This window comes from Bos taurus, chromosome 2, assembly GCF_002263795.3.
Source record: "Bos taurus isolate L1 Dominette 01449 registration number 42190680 breed Hereford chromosome 2, ARS-UCD2.0, whole genome shotgun sequence".
NCBI classification, from domain to species: Eukaryota; Metazoa; Chordata; class Mammalia; order Artiodactyla; family Bovidae; genus Bos; species Bos taurus.
This window is the reverse complement of record NC_037329.1, coordinates 27,203,208-27,224,486: the sequence shown is the minus strand read 5'-3', so window position 1 is coordinate 27,224,486 and position 21,279 is coordinate 27,203,208. Positions and strand designations below refer to the sequence as shown.

The window sequence follows — 21,279 nt, the reverse complement described above, 5'->3', positions numbered from 1 at the left end:
GGATGGCGTCATTGACTCAATGGACGTGAGTCTGAGTGAACTCCGGGAGTTGGTGATGGACAGGGAGGCCTGGCGTGCTGCGATTCATGGGGTCGCAAAGAGTCGGACACGACTGAGCGACTGATCTGATCTGATCTGAAGTGTACTTACAAAGTATAAGCTGTTACTTTTACAAGACACAATTTGTGATAGCTTTTGTTAAAAAAGGTAACTGAACTTGGTTTCAGAGGTTGAGTGATTCCTAAGCAAGAAGGTGAGGATGATGAATGATTATGTTAAGAATGAAATTTTTCTCATGTCTATGGGGCCTTTGGGTGAAAGAGATATGATACTAAAGGTGTTGCCCCTTGTTCATTAGTTCAATCCCTCCCACCTCACCCCACACTTGGTCAGTAGAAAGTCACACCAATCCTTTAATCCTTTATGAAGCACAGGTTCAATCCCTGAGTCAGTAAGATTTCCTGGAGAAGGAATTGGCAACCGACTCCAGTATTCTTGCCTGGAGAATCTCATGGACAGAGGAGCCTGGCAGACTGCAGTCCATGGGTAGTGCACAGTCAGACACGACTGAAGTGACTAAGCACAAATGCCTCATTCCCTATACCTCTGCACTTGTCAGAGATCTCATTCCTGTCTGAGAGCCCTCTATCAAAGTTTCATTTGAAATTAGTAATGTTTGTTTTGAAGAATCACCCATCCCGACACAGCATCAGCCTGCTGTCACCAAGGCCTGAGGAAAGTGGGATGCTGATACCCAGTGGGATTCTGCTGCAATGTTTGACTCCACTGTAAATCCCTTCTTGATTCTCACAGAGAAGTTCTCTTCAGCCACCACATTCCAAGTCCTGTCTGTGGGGTGATGCATGATCCTCAGAAGGGGAATAGGATGAGGTATGGGCTCATTTTCTATAATTAATCCCCAACAAATCAAACCCCATCTGCCGTAAAGTCCTAAAGTCCCCATGTGATGAAATTCCCCTCTTTGCTCTAGTTGAGGTCTCCTGGAGGGATTCATATGGTGGCGAGCTGTTTTTGCAAACTGAAACTGCTTAGACAGCTAGAGGAAGAGCTTCTCACCGCCTTGGAGAAAATGCCTGCCGTTAATCCTGATGGAAAAGACTCTACTGGTTCCAAATTATTTGCTGAAAGTAAGGGAAATTGAGCGCATTTGACTTACTGTATAACCATATATTCAAAATGTCTACATAGCTACATTTTCAGAAGAAAAGTGTCAATATGAGTTTTCAAGATGAGAAATCTAGACAGGGGACTTAAGAAACTGTCTAATCAAGAATACATTTGAGAGGAATGCAAATTAATTTATTATTGCTGAAACTAGCTACCAAGAAGAGTGTTGAATCTCTTTCCTTTGACAACCCATTGAAAGGATGTCTGCCTCATAGGGTTAAGTTGGTGTATTCTCTATGCCTATTTCAGTATAACAGATGGATAATTTTAAAAATTCTTATAAGATGCCCTTGAAGCTCAAAGTTGTATCTCTCAATGCTTTATATTTATTCACACCCTGTAAATAAGTTTGGTGCATAAAAAAAAAACACCAAAATACCTTGGTATAAGAGAAAGTCAAAAGACTTGTTTTTTAAGAAGTTATTCATTTCTTAAGGATATGAAGTCTGTATATTCCATATTCCAGCACTTCAATTGAACTTTATACAGTAATGGAAATGTTCTATGTCTGTACTGTCCAATGTTGTAGCCACTAGCCATGTATGGCTATTAAAATGCATTTCATTACTTTCTTAAAATGCAGCTAACATAACTGAGAAATTGCATTTTAAAATTTTATTTATTTTTAATTAAAGTTAAATAGTTATGTGCATCTGTGGCTACTGAATTGGATAACACAGATCAAATCACACAGTGCTTTTCCCTGAAAAAAAAAATTTTGTTTTTTCTTTTTAATTTATTTTTTAATTGAAGGATAGTTGCTTTACAGAATTTTGTTGTTTTCTGTCATACCTCAACATGAATCAGCCATCGGTTCAGTTCGGTTCAGTCACTCAGTCGTGTCTGACTCTTTGCGACCCCATGAATCGCAGCACGCCAGGCCTCCCTGTCCATCACCAACTCCCGGAGTTCACTCAAATTCATGTCTATCGAGTCGGTGATGCCATCCAGCCATCTCATCCTCTGTCGTCCCCTTCTCCTCCTGCCCCTAATCCCTCCCAGCATCAGCGTCTTTTCCAATGAGTCAACTCTTCGCATGAGGTGGCCAGAGTACTGGAGTTTCAGCTTTAGCATCATTCCTTCCAAAGAAATCCCAGGGCTGATCTCCTTCAGAATGGACTGGTTGGATCTCCTTGCAGTCCAAGGGACTCTCAAGAGTCTTCTCCAACACCACAGTTCAAAAGCATCAATTCTTCAGCACTCGGTTTTCTTCACAGTCCTAGGTATACATATACCCTCCCTTTTGAACCTCCCTCCCATCTCCCTCCCCAACCCATTCCTCTAGGTTGATAGAGAGCCCCTGTTTGAGTTTCCTGAGCCATACAGCAAATTCTCATTGGCTATCTATTTTATATGTGGTAATGTAAGTTTCTATGTTACTCTTTCCATACATCTCACCCTCTCTTCCCCTCTCCCCATGTCCATAAGTCTATTCTCTATGTCTGTTTCGCCATTGCTGCCCTGTAAATAAGTTCTTCAGCACCAGTCTTCTAGATTCCTTAAATATGTGTTAGAATATGATATTTACCTTTCTCTTTTTGACTTGCTTCATTCTGTATAATAGGTTCTGGGTTCATCCACCTCATCAGAACTGATTCAAAGGCGTTCCTTTTTTTGGCCTAGTAATATTCCACTGTGTATATGTATCACAACTTCTTTATCCATTCATCTGTCGATGGACATCTAGGTTGCTTCCATGTTCTAGCTATTGTAAATAGTGCTCCAATGAACAATGGGATACATGTGTCCTTTTCAATTTTGGTTTCCTCAGGGTATACACATAGGAGTGGGATTGCTGGGTCATATGGTGGTTTTATTCCTAGTTTTTAAAGGAATCTCCATACCGTCTTCCATTGTGGCTGTATCAATTTACATTCCCACCAACAGTGCAAGAGCATTCCCTTTTCTCCACACCCTCTCCAGCATTTATTGTTTGTAGACTTTTTGATAATGGCCATTCTGACTGTTGTGAGGTGATATCTCATTGTGGTTTTGATTTGCATTTCTCTAATGGTAAGCAATGTTGAGCATCTTTTCATGTGTTTGTTAGCCATCTGTATGTCTTCTTTGGAGAAATGTCTGTTTAGGTCTTTTCCCCACTTTTTGATGGGTTGTTTGTTTTCCTGGCATTGAGTTGTATGAACTGCTTGTGTATTTTGGAAATTAATCCTTTGTCAGTTGTTTCATTTGCTATTATTTTCTCCCAGTCCAAGGGTTGTCTTTTCACCTTGCTTATAGTTTCCTTTGCTGTGAAGAAGCTTTTAAGTTTAATCAGGTCCCACTTATTTACTTTTGTTTTTATTTCTGTTACTTTAGGAGGTAGGTCATAGGGGATCTTGCTTTGATTTATGTCATCGAGAGTTCTGCCTATGTTTTCCTCTAAGAGTTTTATAGTTTCTGGTCTTACATTTAGTTCTTTAATCCATTCTGAGTTTATCTTTGTGTATGGTGTTAGGAAGTGTTCTAACTTCATTCTTTCACATGTAGCTGTCCAATTTTCCCAGCACCATTTATTGAAGAGGCTGCCTTTGCCCCATTGTATATTCTTGCCTCCTTTGTCAAAAATAAGGTACCCATAGGTGCATGGATTTATTCCTGGGCTTTCTATCTTGTTCCATTGGTCTATATTTCTGTTTTTGTGCCAGTACCATACCGTCTTGATGACTGTAGCTTTGTAGTATAACCTGAAGTCAGGAAGGTTGATTCTTCTAGCTCCATTCTTCTTTCTCAGGACTACTTTGGCTATTCAGGGTCTTATGTGTTTCCATGTGAATTGTGAAATTTTTTTGTTCTAGTTCTGTGAAAAATGCCATTGGTAATTTGATAGGGATCACAATGAATCTCTAGATTGCATTTGGTAGTACAGTCATGTTCACAATATTGTTTCTTCCTACCCAGGAACATGGAATATCTCTCCATCTGTTTATGTCATCTTTGATTTCTTTCATTAGTGTCTTATAATTTTCTGTGTACAGTTCTTTTGTCTCCTTAGGTAAGTTTATTGCTAGATATTTAATTCTTTTTGTTGCCATGGTGAATGGGATTGATTTCTTAACTTTTCTAATTTTCATTGTTAGCATATAGAAATGCAAGTGATTTCTGTGTATTGATTGTGTATCTTGCAACTTTGCTAAATTCACTGATTAGCTTTAGTAATTTTCTGATACTATCTTTAGGATTTTCTATGTACAGTATCATGTCGTCTGCAAACACTGAGAGCTTTACTTCTTTTCCAATTTGGATTCCTTTCATTTCTTTTTTTTCTCTGATTGCTGTATCTAGGACTTCCAAAACTATGTTGAATATTAGTGGTGAAAGTGGACACAGTTGTCTTGTTCCTGATCTCAGGGGGAATGCTTTCAGTTTTTCACCATTGAGAATAATGTTTGCTGTAGGCTTATCATATATGGCCTTTACTATGTTGAGGTAGGTTCCTTCTATGCCCATTTTTTGAAGAGTTTTAGTTATAAACGGGTGCTGAATTTTGTCAGAGGCGTTTTCTGTATCTATTGAGATTATCATATGATTTTTATCTTTCAGTTTGTTAATATGGTGTATCACATTGATTAATTTGCATGTATTGAAGAATCCTTGTATTCTAGGAATAAACCCAACTTGATCATGGTGTATGAGCTTTTTGATGTGTTTGCTAAAATTTTGAGGATTTTTGCATCTATGTTCATCAGTGATATTGGTGTTCTTTTTTTGTGTTTTGGTTGTCTGGTTTTGGTACCAGGGTGATGGTAGCCTCATAGAATGAGTTTGGAGGTGTTCCTTCCTCTGCAATTTTTTTAGAGTTTTAGAAGGATAGGCATTAGCTCTTCTCCAAATGTTTGATAGAATTCTCCTGTGAAGTCAAAAATAGTTTTTTATATTGTCACCTGTGCCTGTGAGACAATGTGAATTGATATTAACTGCTTTATTTCATGTAGAAAAATTTGCTGGTGGAACATGGACAAGGTGTGTTTATTCCAGTCTGGAGATCTTCTGATTAGCTCAGGGATGTTACTTTTCAGATGAAAAAAAAAAAAGCTACTGTCAACAAGGTATAAAACATGTATGTGTATGCATGCTAAATTGCTTCAGTCATGTCTGACTCTTTGTGACCTCATGGATTGTAGCCCACCAGGCTCCTCTGTCTATGGGGATTCTTAAGGCAAGATATTGGAGTGGGTTGCCATGCCCTTCTCCAGGGGATCTTCCCAACCCCGGGGTCAAACACACATCTCTTAAGTCTCCTGCATTGTCAGGCAGGTTCTTTACCACTAGCGCCACCTGTGAAGCCCACAAAACATGCATGGTGATAAGTAAATCCCATTGTGATGTTTACACATTTGAAAGGAAATTTTAAAAAGCTAATAGTAAATTGCTGTGATTTTGAGGAAAATCCTCTGCAGATCTGAAAGTCTCTCTGTGGAGCTCTCTTGTCTTACTCTGTTCTATGGACTGGAACCACCTTGGTCTCCCAGGACTCTTAGCTCTGTTGCCTCAGACCAGAGAGTCTGGGTTTTTCCTCCCTCTGTGCCCCAGAAACCTTTGAAGGGTCACAAAACTGAGTGGAGCTTTATCCAATATTCCTATGGATGGATGACATCCTGACCAAATTTCCCTGCTTGGCTGGGTCTGTCATACCTATACTCTGGATACCAGTACTTCTGAAGACATTCAGAAACTGTTTAAAAAGAATCGCCAATGTCTAGTTGCACCTGAGGATTTGGCCCTCATTGACTGACTATCCAAGCCTCTCTGGAAATTGCAAACAGCCTCCTGGAAAAACGGACCTCAACGTTTCCAAGAAACTAAGGTAGTGTTCCTAATTTTTCCTTCCCCTTGTAATGCTTTCTGAGGCTGATTCCATACTGAAGGTAAAGCAGTGGTACTTCTTTTTTTAAATCTTCATTTTGTTTTTTCTTTTAAAAAATGCTAATGGCAAGCAAGGTCTATAAGAAGCAATAGTTCAGAAACTTCTGCCAAATGACAGCAACTCATTAGAAAACTCTAAGAAATATAAGTGCTTCCTTTTAGTTCTGCAGAGGACGAATGCAATTTATGTCAAATCTGTGGCTGATTTGGTGTGGAGTACTAATTATTGTCTTTGCTATTCTTTGATGGTGATCACAGTGATGACCTGGAAGAAATTACGTCTTGTTTCTTTTGGCAGCACAGATGTGATTGCACTCAAAGAGGGAAGAAAATCAAAGATTGAGGTTATAAAGGTTAATGTAAGACCGATTAATTATTTTCTGTTTGAATTTTTTAATTTCTTCGAATCTTTTTTTGAAGATTTTGCCACAAGATTTCTGAATTTGTCTTCAGCTCAAAACCTGTGATATTTTCCCTGAAGACCACTGTGTTCTAAAGAAGCTGCTGGGGACCAGGGAGGGGAGGGTAAGGAGAGAAGGGTGGCAGCTGTGTTCCTGCCTAGCGGGGTTTGTGGCACAGACCAGGGGCTGCCCCCAGGAGCGATCAGTGCCACCCACCTCGGCCCATCTCCAGTGCTGGCGCACGTGGGAGCCGCAACCTCTGCCCTGGGACAGCCTGGGCACTTTTCAGGAGGAGTAGGCTCATGTGTGTCTGAGAAAGAAACCCAGAGCTGGTTAAGATGAAGAGCTTCCTTTCTCCTCCAGCTCCCCCCTGCCTTTCATATCAAGTGGGCCAATCACACCCCAACTTCTGGTCAAGGACTTGACTTCTCCTTGGATTCAGTCTGTATCTGGGGAACAGTACAGGCCAGAATGTGATGTCTCCTCACATACCTTGCCATTGATGGAAGAGGTTTTCTAAAGGTACACATTGCATTCACCCATCACTGCCTTTCTTAGACACTACCATTGCCCTCAAGCTCAACAATTGTGCATTGAAAGCATCTGATCCTTGAGATCTCTTTTTCTTCAGAATCATTCCGAACTCTGCCTTTTTATAATTTCTTTTTGAGTGAAAGAAATCATAGAGGCCTTGCTATCTTTATATTTAAAGATTGCATTGACTTAACAAGGGGGATGTAAATATTCCTGAGTTTGTGAAATTTTTGTGTGAGTCTAACTCTTTTAGCATTGAGGTGTTGATGCCCTGCTCATGCTGGCCAATCAAAAAGTGGTACCACATGTCCCTGTATAAATCCCCAAAGGTGTCAGAACTCAAGGGGGCAGGTGTTAGCAGATTCACAGACAGATAGATGTACGAAAGACTTTGTGGAGCTTGGCAGCAAGTACCCTGGATCGAGTTCTTTGACTAGGTTCTATCATGTCTCTGTGTTTAACTCCTGGGATGCTGGGAGTCCTTTTAATGTTGGTGGATTCAGTTGACCAGTTTCTCAAATGAGAGACTTAAAATGGACTTAGGATGAAACGTTCCTTCTAGTTCTGAAATTCTGCAACTCTAAGGATCTCATCGCATAAAACTGGAAGAAGAGGCAATTACATTAAATGTTGTGTGTGTGCTGCCGCTCAGTCGTATCTGACTTTTTGTGGCCCCATGGTAGTCTACCAGGCTCCTCTGTCCATGGAATTTTCCACGCGAGTGTACTGGAGTCAGTTGCCATTTCCTGCTCTAGGACATCTTCCCAATCCAAGGATCACCTGTGTCTCCTGCATTACAGGCAGATACTTTACCACTGAGCCATCTGGGAAGCCCTCACATTAAATTTTACTTACTTGCAATGAACAAGGCTGTAAATTCTAAAATGTGCTCCATTTTGTAATATGATACTTTAATAAATAGGTTTAGATTTATATAATACATTTTGGTCTTTAAAACATCCTATTCCAATTAGAATCTGAATTGTATCACTAAGAAAAGAGATGCATAGAGATGTGAAATAATGTAACTGATGTTTGAGGCCAAAAATAGTCACATGAAAATATTCACAGACTTCCTACTTGCTTATCTTACATAAGGAAGAAAGTATTAGTCTCTCAGTTCTGTCTGACTCTCTGTGACCCCATGGACTATAACCCACCAGGCTCCTCTGTCCATGGAATTCTCCAGGCATGAATACTAGAATGGGTAGCCATTCCCTTCTCCAGGGGATCTTCCCAACCTAGGGATCAAACCTGGGTCTCCTTCATTGTAGGCAGATTTTTTATCATCTGAACCACCAGGAAAGCCCCTTTCTCTCTGTATCAACCTAATGGGGTAGGAGGGGGGGAGAGATAGGAGGGAGGGTCAAAAGGGAGGGGATATATGTACACCTATGGTTGATTCATGTTGGGGTTTGACAGAAAACAACAAAATTCTGCAAAGCAATTATCTTTCAATAAAAAATAAATTAATTAACAAAAAAGAAAAGAAAGAAAGAAAGCCCCTATCTTACAAAAGAGATTCTGTAACTAAATCACCAGTTCCATTTCCCTTTCCTTAACATCCTAAAGAGGATATTCTACTTGCTGGAAGAAATCCTAGTGGGATATGTATGGTAACAGGCTGACTGAGAAGAAGGGGAAGGACAAAAAAAGTCTGCTTTGTGTGAAGAAGGCTTGGAAGTACTTAACCAACTCTGCTATATGAGGAAAGTGATTAGAACTTTGAAATAGCATTTTAGTAAGTTTGTTGTGAACTAATTATGGTTCTCTCAAAGACATAAGGGGCTTCCCTGGTAACTCAGCTGGTGAAGAATCCACCTGTACTGCAGGAGACCCTGGTTTGATTCCTGGGTCAGGAAGTTTCCCTGAAGAAGGGATAGGCTACCCACTCCAGTATTCTTAGGATTCCCTGGGGGCTCAGATGGTAAAGAATCCACCTGCAATGCAGGAGGCCTGGGTTCTATCCCTGGGTTGGGAAGATCCCCTGGAGGAGGGCATGGCAACTCTCCCCAGTATTATTGCCTGGAGAATCCCCATGGACAGAGGAGCTTGGTGGGCTCCAGTCCATAGGGTCACAGAGTCAGATGACTGAGTGACTAAGCACAGCACAGCATAAAGACAAAAAGATAATGTTTACTTTATAATTCTTTATGGCTGTTGAAATGTACTTCTTGACTACAACACAACTCTAACATCAAATTATATGATGTCAAGACTTTTGAGGATGACCACGCTAATTTAAATTAGAGGTTCAGTTCCACATAGCTTCAAAAATCTTCTCAAGCTCAAACAGGGCTCCTTCTGTCTTTTTTTTTTTTCCTAACTTCCCCACCCACCCCCAACACCTGACAAACACTTATTAAATTCCTTTCGGTGGTAGAGATACAAAGTTGAATTCAATATAGGCCTTTCCTGGGGGCAATTCCAGGGGGTCCAGGCTCGGAATAGCCTGGACTATGTCCAGCCTGTGGGCTTGGAAGAATTGGGTTGAGACTGTCTCCAGCTACAAATTAGCTGGTGACTTGATTCCCCATCTATTCTAGTCCATTCTGTTTCAAATTCATCCTCTTCTTGAATTACTTTCTTTTCAAGTCTGGCTATATCCCGCCCATGGAAGCCAGGCCATTCCCAGTCTGGCACCAATTTTATATTAATAATGTGAGAGGATGAGAAAGCATAGTCACAAAGCACCAAGTGTTTAAGTAAATGTCTCCTTTGCTTTAAGCGTAATGAAGCAGGGTACGTGAAATGTTTCTAGAAAACAACTAGAATGAGCTGCAAAGGACATCCATCCAGTGACATTTCCTTCTCATAGCAGTGACATTTGCAAAAAGACATATTAATTCTTTCTTTCACTTAATGTTTGTGGAATACCTCTGGATTTAAAGGTCATATTTTGAGGTCATCTGTGAATACATCAATATTTCAACATTGCTTTATTTATTTAAATGTATTTATTTATTTAAATGTATGTTCCAACATTTTTTATTAATAAAAATCTTACTCTATCTACTGAGTGTGTTACTCTATAATTGACAACAACAATTACAACTACAACAAACCATTTCAGTGCTTAAACAAGTGAAAGGTGTTTTGTGTGTGTTTAACAGGATGGCTGGGGGTAGGCAGTCTAGGTTGCAATAGCTACTCAATGGTGTCCAAGAATCAGGCTCAGTCTGTCTTCCTGCTCTGCCATCCACAGTGTATGGCTTCTGTCCAGGTGGCCACAGCATGGTCACTGTGCATCCAGGAAAGAAGAAAGGGGGAAAGCAAATGTGTTTTCTTCAACCCAGGCTTTATTCCAGAAGGGAAAGCCTCCACAGAGACTTGTGCCTGTATTTCATTGACCACAGCAGTCACATGGTCTCCTCTAGCTGCAAGAGTCTGGGAAGGTAAGTATTTTACTTTCCAACCTCTGAAACAAGCATGCAAGGGGAGAGGGTGTAGGATTGGGTGTCAACTTAACTCCCTATGTATATAACAACAAATGCAACTTAGAGCTGCCTTCCTCCTCTGCAACCTATGAAATGGTTTCACAATAACAAAAATTATGAAGGCAACGTGGCTTCTAAATTATGAAATGCTTTGTGAATGTTATTACAGGGTATATTTACATAATCCATTGAATTTTGAACTTCTAAGGAATTTTATGAAAATATTGTTCATCTGTTATGTTGATTCCATACTTGATCTATCAGAAGTATATACTCTCATACCTATGATATAATCTCATAGCCTGATTCATGTTGATGTCTGGCAGAAATCAACAAAATTCCATAAAGCAATTATCCTTCAATTAAAAAATAAATAAATTGTATAAGAAGAAAAGAAAAGAAATACATACTCTCAACCAATAAGATAGCACAATTTTCTTTCTTGTCTATAATCATTCTTAATTATTATATACTCATTTTGGGTCACCTTGAGTGAACAGTTCCCTTTCTATTCCCAGATGCTCTGTTGTCCTCACGTTTATCTCTTTGTATCTGAGAGTAGAGGCTATCCTTGTATTATAGGAAGAAAGAAATTGCCGACTCACTGTCTGGCTGTGTATTCTTCTTGCTTTTCCTACTGCACATTCTGTCTTAGTGATGGTTTATGGAGTTTAGTAGCTGCATCCAGACAGCTACATGCCAGTCACGTGTACCCTGATGACTCATTATGAGCCTTAGGATCCCATATAACTCACTAATGAGCACATTATAATGCTGGCCAGTTCTAATTAGATGATAATCATGTGCATTGCTTTATTTACAGTCTATCCATTTAAATTAATTGGGTATTTAACTGAACACAGTGTGAAAGAAATTGGAATTGGATTTCAGTTAATTTCACCTGCCATCTCTTATAGGCAGGTGAGATTGTTCATTTGACTTGGAAAGTTACAGCAATACAAATGGACATAATGCTTATTTTATAATGGTACACACGCATATGTAAATATATCTCAAAACATGTTTGGAAAGAGCAGCCAAATTTGCAATTTTTTATCTCCACTAATATCCTTATTGATCTGATTGCAGAGAGATTCTACATGCATAAGACATATTAATAAATCCAACTCATTAGCTGGAAATATAATGTGTGATCCTGAAACAGACTGATGAGAATATTCTGATATTTTCTTAGGATAGGAAACTTACCTTTAATGCATTAAAAAATATGTGGTGAACTATATCTAATTATGATCCTATGTATTTTCCTCTTTAAGAACATAACATCAAAATACTACTGGATTTACATTTTTAAATGAGTGTACGATTGCCAAAAATTGTATGCATGACTGCATTATTAAATTCAAAGTGTCTTTTTATTGAAATAATTTCCCAAGAGCACAGGTAGAATAGACCGAGAGTAACTACATGAAAAAGTGTTTCTAGACAAAAAGTTGGAGGTCAACTCTTCTATTTTTTTTTCTCAAATAGTAACATTTCTGGTTTATAGGCACCTGCTTCCATACAATTTTGAAAATCTTACACGGCAGAATTTCTTTAGGCATCTCTCATTCTTGAGAATAGCTTGCTGGGAATAAAATTCCAGAACAGAAATAATTTTCCCCTCAGAATTCTGAAGGCAAATTTTTATGTCTTCTGAATTTCAGTGTCACAGTCAAGAGGTCCTATGTCATTATGCTTCTTTATTACATGTTCCCCTTCTCTCGCAAGCTTTTAGTATCTTCTCCTTTGCCTCAGTTTTCCAAAATTGCATAATGGTGTGCCCAGGTAAGATCTTTATTTATTATATTTGACACTTTGTGAACGCTTTCAAGTTGGAAATTCATATCCTTCAACTATAGGACATATTCTTGGACTATTTAATCATGTTTCCCATCAGTTTTCTCTGAATTTTCTTTCCGGAACGGCTGTTAGCTAATTATTGCATCTCCTGAATTGTTCCTCTAAGTCTTTTTATACTTTTCAGGTCTTTTTGTCCTACCCTCAGAAAAATTTTCCCAACTTTATCTTCCAATCCTTGTATTTTTTTCTTCCATAAAGTTTTATTAACTGGGGTTATGGAAAAAGTTTGAACACAGCAGAACCCATCCTGAAAACATTAGAAATTACAGAAAGACTTGAGATCGTGTCAGTCACAACAGATTAAGCAAGTCTTTCCATCATCTGAGAAACAATAATATAAAATTTTAGAAACCAAATCTTCATGAGTGGTACGGGATACATGACAAAAATGAAGACATTGGCAGTCCCTGACACTGTAAAATAAACTTGCAACTTTATTTACTTCTGTATTTTTGAAGTTGTAATTCAAGTGTTTTCCCAAATCATTTCAAACCCTCTCCAGTCAAGCTCTTCCCTCTCATCAAAAACTTCCAAGTATCTTATTTAAAAAATAATTTAATCATCCATTCTATTCCAGGAAACTGGCATCCTCCCAGCACATAGCTTATGTTCTTCCTCTGAAACAAAAACTTAAAACAAATGGATGTTGGTCTTTTTTCTTTAGTATTACAGGATAAGCATGTGCTTCCTACAAAGCTTAATTCCTTCTCAAAGGCATCTTTATTCTGCAACTTATCACTGCCATTTGTCATAAGTAGAATGCTGCCCTCTACCCTCTCCCTTTCTGACTTCACAACCATCAGTTCTTCTGTTGTAACTAGTTAACCTGCTAAACCACCTGCGTGGTTATTCACCAGGAAACACTAGACCAGAGACAGACATAATATACCTTGATATAATAGCTCAGGCTTACTTTGTAGGCAGAATTTCATTTGTTGTCCATGGGAAGAAAAGACTTACACAAGGTAAAATCCACTATTTTCACTTCATGCTGGGACTTGGGGAAACAAAGGACAGCAACCAATGTGGACAGGGGTGAAGAGGAGTACAAGGCCCAGGATAGAGCCCCCTGCTCCAGCCACACGGCAGAACCTAGTCCAGTAAATGAGGACTTCACCACCCACGTTCTACACCTTGAATCTATAAATCAACATTCCTGACTGGTAAACCCTTTTTAATACCTGTCTTTTTCTGCCCCTTTCAGTCTGAGAGTGTCCTCCTTTCTCTCCTCATCCTTAGAGATGGATGAATCTGCTTTCACATGCAAGAAAACTTTAATCAAAAAACAGCCGGTCTTCAGTCCTTCTGTTCTTCTCCATATGACCTTGGTCCAGCTCAGTAGATATTTGTCAAGTGTCTAGTCTAGACCAGGCTCTGTGTACCTCAAGCGTTCAAAATGCAAGGGATGGTTCTCTGCCCCTGGGGAACTCCAAGTCTTATTTTCTCCACATCACGACGTCTCGCTAATTCCCATGGAGTAACTGGGACTGGTGAAAGCACCAGATGATGGCTGCTTGACATTGAATTCTTACCGCCAATGACCCTGGTTTCTTTCATTTTCTATATACAGACATTTAAAACTAAATTATTGTTGAAGGTAAACTAGCTCAGGTCCAATGTATGTCTGTAAAAGTAAAATATCATTATTTCTGCTTAAAGAAAAAAAAACAGTCCGTGGCACTCCCTGTAATTGGTGTACCATCTGTGCATGAATCTCACAAGTCAGGTCAGCTGATGGGCGCTCCTGTGGTAACAAGTTTGTAATAGGCCCCTTTCTGAGCCATCAGTTCTTCATGGGTCCCCTTTTCAATCACTATCCCCTGTGACATGACAGCAATGATATCTGAGTTCCGGATGGTGGACAAACGATGGGCAATGACAATGCAGGTTCGACCTTCTCTGGCTTTGTCCAGGGCAACTTGCACTGTCTACAAAGAGAAGATGGAAAGTTGGTGCAAAGACATATGTTTGTTCCGTAGTCCACTACTGTCTGAGTTCTGCTTCATACCACCTGAGTAAATCACTATATTCAGGGCTTGATATAAGAGAGAGGTTTAAAGAAATACTTGCTGAATGCAATGCATCAATGACTTAAATTGCAGTCCACAGGCTGAAAAATTTCACTGAACCTGTAATGAACCAAACTACAAGACCATGTAGTTTTACATTACTCAATGGTCTAGTTTACTATTAATAAAATAAAACCAGGGAAACAATGTAAGATAGCAGTTAGGTGGTCATTCCCTACCATTCTTCATTGAGGACAATTTAGCTGTCTCCAAAATGGAATCCTAATTTTTAAGGAGTTAATTATAAATGGTAAATTTCATAATTGTGTTTTGCCCAATTGCATCTACTTTTATGCAAAATGCATGTCAGAAACCACCTCTTACTTTGTTTTGTATGCTTCCCATCTGCTCTGCCACAGAACTTTAGAACTGTAAAATATGAAATGCCTAACAGATGGCCAGGATTATTTTATTTTACTTAAGATAGCTAATCATTTGCCCTTGAAAAAAAAGTCACCTAACCTAAACAATTTAAAAACAATTCTTATTTTAAAGTTAAATTTTTTTTTTATTTGAAGCAATCCTATTTTAAATCCTTTCTCTAAACTATTGTCTTTTGGTTCCGCAAAGGAGTAGCCATTTCTACGGTTAATGAATCAGAAAATTAACAATACTACCATTTTATAAGGACAAATATTACAGCAAGAGACTCATTCACAATGGTCTAAGGCTTAGAAAATCAATACCTACCTTTTCACTTTCTGTGTCTAAGGCAGAAGTGGCTTCATCTAGTAGCAAGATTTTCGGATCCCGTACGATGGCCCGAGCAATAGCAATGCGTTGTTTCTCTCCTCGAGAGAGTTGAGACCCCTGGGACCCAACATTAGTTTCATATTTCTGGAAAACATATGGTAAATTTGAGAACCAGAAGCATGCTCCTGTGCTTTACGGAGCCCCCATCAATGACTCCTCAGGATTGAAACAATTTGTTGTTTTATGAAATTGTGAATCATTTCTATAAAGGACTTCAAATCCATCTAGGATCTAAAAAAAAAATATGGCATTTGTAACCTTTCATGCTGGAAAACAAGGGGACTTTGTATGCTTTTCTGTGTATTTATTTTTTTAATCTCTTTCTCCTTAGTATGAGATCCTCCCTGATGTAAGATTCCCTGATTTCCAATCTCCTGTCTGGAAGATCTTTCCAAGACAGAATCGTCCTAGAATGTCAGGACCTTTGGGAGATCTTCTCATCCATTCCCTTGTTGAGGTGGCATTGTTCTGGAATGCAAGCCTTGCTTTGAATTTTACTCTTGCTGTATACTAGCTCTGTGATCATAAACAAATTATTTAAATTTCTGTGAGCTGCAAACTCACCTGAAAATGCAGATATTAATAACCTATTCACATATTTGTCACTTTTATGAAATTATGGAACAGCATCCCTCGCTGAATGCTTGTGTAAAAAAAGTTACATTCACAGAATATTTCCTGTGTATCAGGTATGGTGCTAACTACTCTAGCCAGATTATTATTTAATGTTCACAGAAATCATTTTCTCCCTATTACCTATTTTTCAGTTTCTTTTTTGAAAATTTTTCAGTTTCCATGTTTTCATTTTTTTTTGTGATCAAACACCAAGAAAGACCATTGGTGGATGGAAAAATTTAGGGTCAATGTTACACTGCATTCAGACTTGGCTCTGGAAAGTAAGACTTACTCCAAACCAAGTGCAACTTACTCTACATGTATAATAGTTGCTGCCAAGAAATGGAATGACAATGACAGTAACAACAGAAGCAGCTTTCTTTGTGTGGCTATTTTGTATACTCTTTCATTCTAAGTTACCTTTTACCTTTTTGTAGATGACTGAGTCTCAGAAAAGAAAAGTAGTTATCCCACAGTTACAGAAGTAACTTTACACTAGAAAGTGACCTCACTTGGATTCAAATCAACGTCTGCTCCAAATCTCAGGATTTTTTTTTTTTTTTCAATTATGCTAAGCTGATAACAGGGCTTTCCTAGTGGTTCAGACTATAAAGAATCTGCCTGCAATGCAGGAGATCTGGGTTCAATCCCTGGGTCAGAAAGATCCCTTGGAGAAGGGAACAGCCACCCACTCCAGTATTCTTGCCCGAAGAATTCCATGAACAGAGCCTGGAAGTCTACAGTCCATGGAGTCGCAAAGAGCTGGACACAAACAAGTGACTAAGCACACACATGCAAGCTGATGCTCAATGTGGTATTACTTTTTGTACAACGAGTTCTATAACATACCTTGCGTTGGATAATATAATACTGTTCAAAACTAATGATCAGGGACTTTCCTGGCAATTCAGTGGTTAAGACTTCACTTTCCAATAAAGGGATTGTGGGTTCGGTCAAGGTCAAAAAACCAGAACACTAACAACAGAAGCAATATTGTAACAAATTCAATAAAGACTTTAAAAATGGTCCACATCCAAAAAAATTGCATAAAGCCCTAAAGATTATGTTGATGGAGGACATTTATTTTGCTTAAAAGGCTGAGACAATCCCAGGGCACTGGGGAATAAGTTGCACTGCCTTTGACCTTCTCCTTGAGCCACAGTCATAATGACTTTCTGGTCGTTCTACCTGTCTCCCTCCCTGTCTCCCATCAGGAATGACTCTGACTGTGTACCTACCTCTGGGAGGGACATGACAAAGTCATGCAGCTGAGCCTGCTTCGCAGCTTCTATAACCTTTTCCATAGGGATTTCTTTGGTGTTGTCTCCATACTTGATGTTGTCCATTATGCTACAAGCAAACAACACTGGTTCCTGGGAAACGATTCCAATGTTTGAGCGGAGGAATTGGATGTTTACATTTTTGCTGTCATGCCCATCTATCATCTGCCAACAGAGGTGACAACCAGGGCACTGAATTTTAGAATTTCAGCAGTGAGGAAAGTTCATATCCTAGAGTTAGTGTTATGCAAGATGCGTGCTTTGCTTAAGAGACAACAAGCTCAGGATTCTTGGAAATAAATTATGCTGCCTTTGACCTCTGGAGATGGTGTCTGCCAGAAGCGGTGTCAAAGCTGTGATCAGACATGGTTTTGTTTGTTTGTTTCCCAAACTCTAGCTCTACAGGTGGTAGCAAACAAGAAAGGCACTCAAGACATTATCTAGTTTAAAAAACAAAAACTTCCCTTATCATCCTCTCCAAGTACACATAATTGCTCAACTTTGAGACTCCATGGGTTATGAAATGGGGTTTCCTATGTAAAGCTACTGGACAATATAAGAATCAAACCCGTTGATTTCAATGATACTAACCTCTGAATGATTGAAGATAATGAATCCCAATAAGAAAGGTGTATATTTATTCACTTGGTCAACCAACAGACATATACAGAATAACCTGCCACAAAGGCACCATGCTAGGCAGTCTTTGGTATGCTATAGAAAAAAAAAATTCTATTTTCTAGGAACTCATGATCTATTTTTATGATTGCATAGCATCATGGACTCAATGGACATGAACTTGGGCAAACTTCAGGAGATAATGAGGGGCAGGGGGGCCTGGTGAGCTGCAGTTCATGTGGTTGCAAAGAGTAGGACACAACTTAGTGACTGAACAACAACAACACGATTTATTTAGGCAGTTGAGTACAGGAATGCAAATATCTACCATTTGAGCTCTTTCACTTAAAAGACCTAGAACAGTAAAAGGACAGTATGTCTAACATACTACTATAAAGTATTTCGCCCCATGATTTCAGAAAAAGACTATGTTAAGTGGTATGGATAGACTACATTTTAGATAATTTTTTGACAGCATAAAACACAAACACTACTAGAAAAACTATATGGCATTCCTCAACAATTAGCCCTTGCTCCTCTTCCTTCATGCATTTTCCATAGTACTTATACACTGCTGCTGCTGCTGCTAAGTCGCTTCAGTCGTGTCCGACTCTGTGCGACCCCATAGACAGCAGCCCACCAGGCTCCCCCGTCCCTGGGATTCTCCAGGCAAGAACACTGGAGTGGGTTGCCATTTCCTCCTCCAATGCATGAAAGTGAAAAGTGAAAGTGAAGTTGTTCAGTCGTGTCCGACTCTTCTCGACCCCACAGACTGCAGCCCACCAGGCTCCTCCGTCCATGGGATTTTCCAGGCAAGAGTACTGGAGTGGGTTGCCATTGCCTTCTCTGACTTATACACTGCAAAGCACTAATACTTAATTAAGTACTGGAACTGTTTGCTAATTGTTGTCTATGTGCAAGTATTGTAAGCTCCCAGAAGACAGAAGACATGCTTCATGCTCCTTAGAATTTCCCACAGGAACTAATCTGGGCACATCACAGGCACCCAATTAAACACTAAAAACATTGAATGCCTGCATTTGTTAGCTTCCTTAAGAGCAAAGAGGATTTTTAAAAATTCATTAAAGGTGGTATTTTTCTAAATGAAAAATGTCTGTAATAACATTTTACAATGATATAATAAAATACATTGTGTTTATGAAATGCAAGGAAACATATTGATTTTTTCCATAGGCATTGCTTTTTGCCTGTGACCAGAACATTCACTGAGTACATTCAGAGAAATATGTTTAATATGCATGTTAATGTTAAAGAAGTTGAACATGAAGAATTCGAATTCCTGTATGTCATGTAGTTAGTTCACAGTCTACACAGGTGATAGTCATGAAAGATCTGATGTTTGGTTAAACTGGATCCTCTCCTTTGCAGAGATCAGACCCCCCAGTGCCATGTACTTCTAGAGCCATCAATCACCAAATAATTTCAAACAAATAAAATCCCTATACCTAAAATTAATAAGTGATTATAATCTTCAGATAATCAACTCTTACTCCTTATTTTCATAATTTCCTGGATTTTACCACTATCGGTTTGCTTGTTTCCCTGTTTTGCTTTATGCAAAGGAAACTTTAGTTACCTCTTTCAAATTTCCCTCAGCATTTCTCCTCATCATGTTATCTATCCTCAATTGCAATGACAATTACGTTATTCAGGGATATCAGAAAGTCCTTTTTCAAAATATGTGGATTCAATCAGACCCACACCTCTGAATCATTTCTTAGAAAAATGCTTACAGATGCACTCCAACAAAATAAGAGGGGAAACTAAAGAAAGAGGAAAATACATGAATTAGGAAATAATGGACCGAATCCAAAAGCTACTGCAGGAAACTCATAGACTGACAATTGCTTAACAGATATAGGATGCAATTAGTCCAGGCTGTGGCAGAAATAAAGGAAAGAAGCAGGCTCCTCAGAATAAGTATCGATATAGAACATGGGAAGAACCTAAAGATTTTATAAAGGCAGAGAATACAAGAAAAAAAGAAAGTCTTTCAGAAAAGCAAGAAAGGAAACTGTGATGCTAATGTACCTCACTCCTTAACTGTGAGATGAACAATATTTCCATAGCCATAATAAAAGTTAATAGATTTTCAACTTTTAGAATCAGCCTAGAGAAAAAGCATGGAAGACAGTAAATAGTATAAACAAAATGCAAGCATTTTATATTCTTGATAAAGTAAAAGTGTAGCTATTAGGGATTGAGAGGCAAAAAAAAAAAAAAAAAAAGGGAGGGGGAGGAAAAAGTGAAAATAGAGGTAGAATTGCTAATCTCATCTTAGAAAATGAGGATTCAAGAGATGTTATCTGCAGGTGATGGAAAAGAAACAGAGCTGTATTGATTAAATTTCCAAAAAGAGAAGCTTTTAAAAGTAATATAACCATATTGGGAGGAGGTGGGTCAAAGGAGGGGAGAGGAGGAGGGGAATCTAAATTTCCATCTCTTGCGAATAAATCAACAGAGGGTCTAAATTTGTTAAGTAATGAAATAGTAACATGAGCATATTACTTAGGGACACTGAGGTAATTGTTGGGAGATCTAAAAACATCAAGTGATTAAAAATAGTTGCCTTTGAACAGAAAAAGGGGGGTGGGGTAGAAATGGTGGAATAAAAGGTTGATTTTGTTTTGTTTTGCTTTAACAAATATTTCTTATTTTACTTTGTACTCCTCTGCATATATTATTTGGAAAGATAGAAAGGAAAAAGAAAAGAGAAATAAATTCTGTGGAAAATAAGCAACAAAGCAAGCCACCAATTTTTCAAATATCTTTACCAAAGATGTAAGGCACATGACTTACATTATTATTTAGACTTTAGCTTCTTGAACCAGGATTGTCTCTGATTTTTTATATTAAATTCCCTTTCTGGGGAGGGAGGAGGGAGGAGGGTTCAGGATGGGGAACACATGTATACCTGTGGCGGATTCATTTTGATATTTGGCAAAACTAATACAATTATGTAAAGTTTAAAAATAAAATCAATCAATGCAAAAAATAAATAAATAAATAAAAAAGAAAAAGAAAAAAGAAAAATTCCCTTTCTTACTCATTTATCATTGTGTTTCTCATCGCCCCCACTTTTTCTGTTCCCACTCATTAGTCTCCTGATTAGTCTGCACTTTCTGCCCCATTTACAGGTAAGTGAATGCTTCTATTAAGTACACTCATCTCCAGCTTTGCAGTTTTCTTTGCCTATCTGGTCAGGAGACCATCTGGAACTGGGAAGAATGAATCTAACATTAGAAATTGTGAGGTAGAATCCGGTCAAGCAGCAAATGACTGGACCTAGAGAATAGAGCCCAAGGCAAGCGCTGCAGAATGAGAATGGTAAGGCACAACCTTGAAGACCCCCTTTAAGAAGTTGGAGATCCTCTGCAGAAAGCTGAATTCTCAAAGGCATTTGCATTGCTTACCACCTTCCCTTGGTCAGGATCATAGAAACGTTCCAACAGCTGAATGCTGGTGCTTTTACCACATCCACTGCTCCCAACAAATGCCAGGGTTTTCCCTGGACCAACAGACACTGAAAGACCATTCAGAACTTGTACATCAGGGCGGGAAGGATATGTAAATTTACAGTCAACAAAGTCAATCTGTCCCCGGAAGTTGTCCTGTGGATGGAGAGATTAGAATTATA

General features: G+C 38.8%; 1 protein-coding gene across 2 annotated transcripts in view; it reads right to left on the bottom strand.

Annotated features, from left to right (window-relative positions):
• Positions 1-11,764: 11,764 nt before the first annotated feature.
• Positions 11,765-21,279, bottom strand: part of ABCB11 (ATP binding cassette subfamily B member 11) — a 100,292-nt gene continuing 90,777 nt past the window's right edge. Inside the window, exons 25-28 of one of the 2 annotated variants that reach the window (XM_005202338.5) lie at positions 21,056-21,253; positions 16,962-17,168; positions 15,046-15,192; positions 11,765-14,214 (exon numbers count right to left, since the gene is read on the bottom strand). In XM_005202338.5, the coding sequence (XP_005202395.1) occupies positions 14,014-14,214; positions 15,046-15,192; positions 16,962-17,168; positions 21,056-21,253 (753 nt within the window). In that variant the 3' untranslated portion in view covers positions 11,765-14,013. Of the gene's footprint in view, positions 14,215-15,045; positions 15,193-16,957; positions 17,169-21,055; positions 21,254-21,279 lie in introns of both variants that reach the window. The other variant, NM_001192703.3, reaches the window with a different exon arrangement.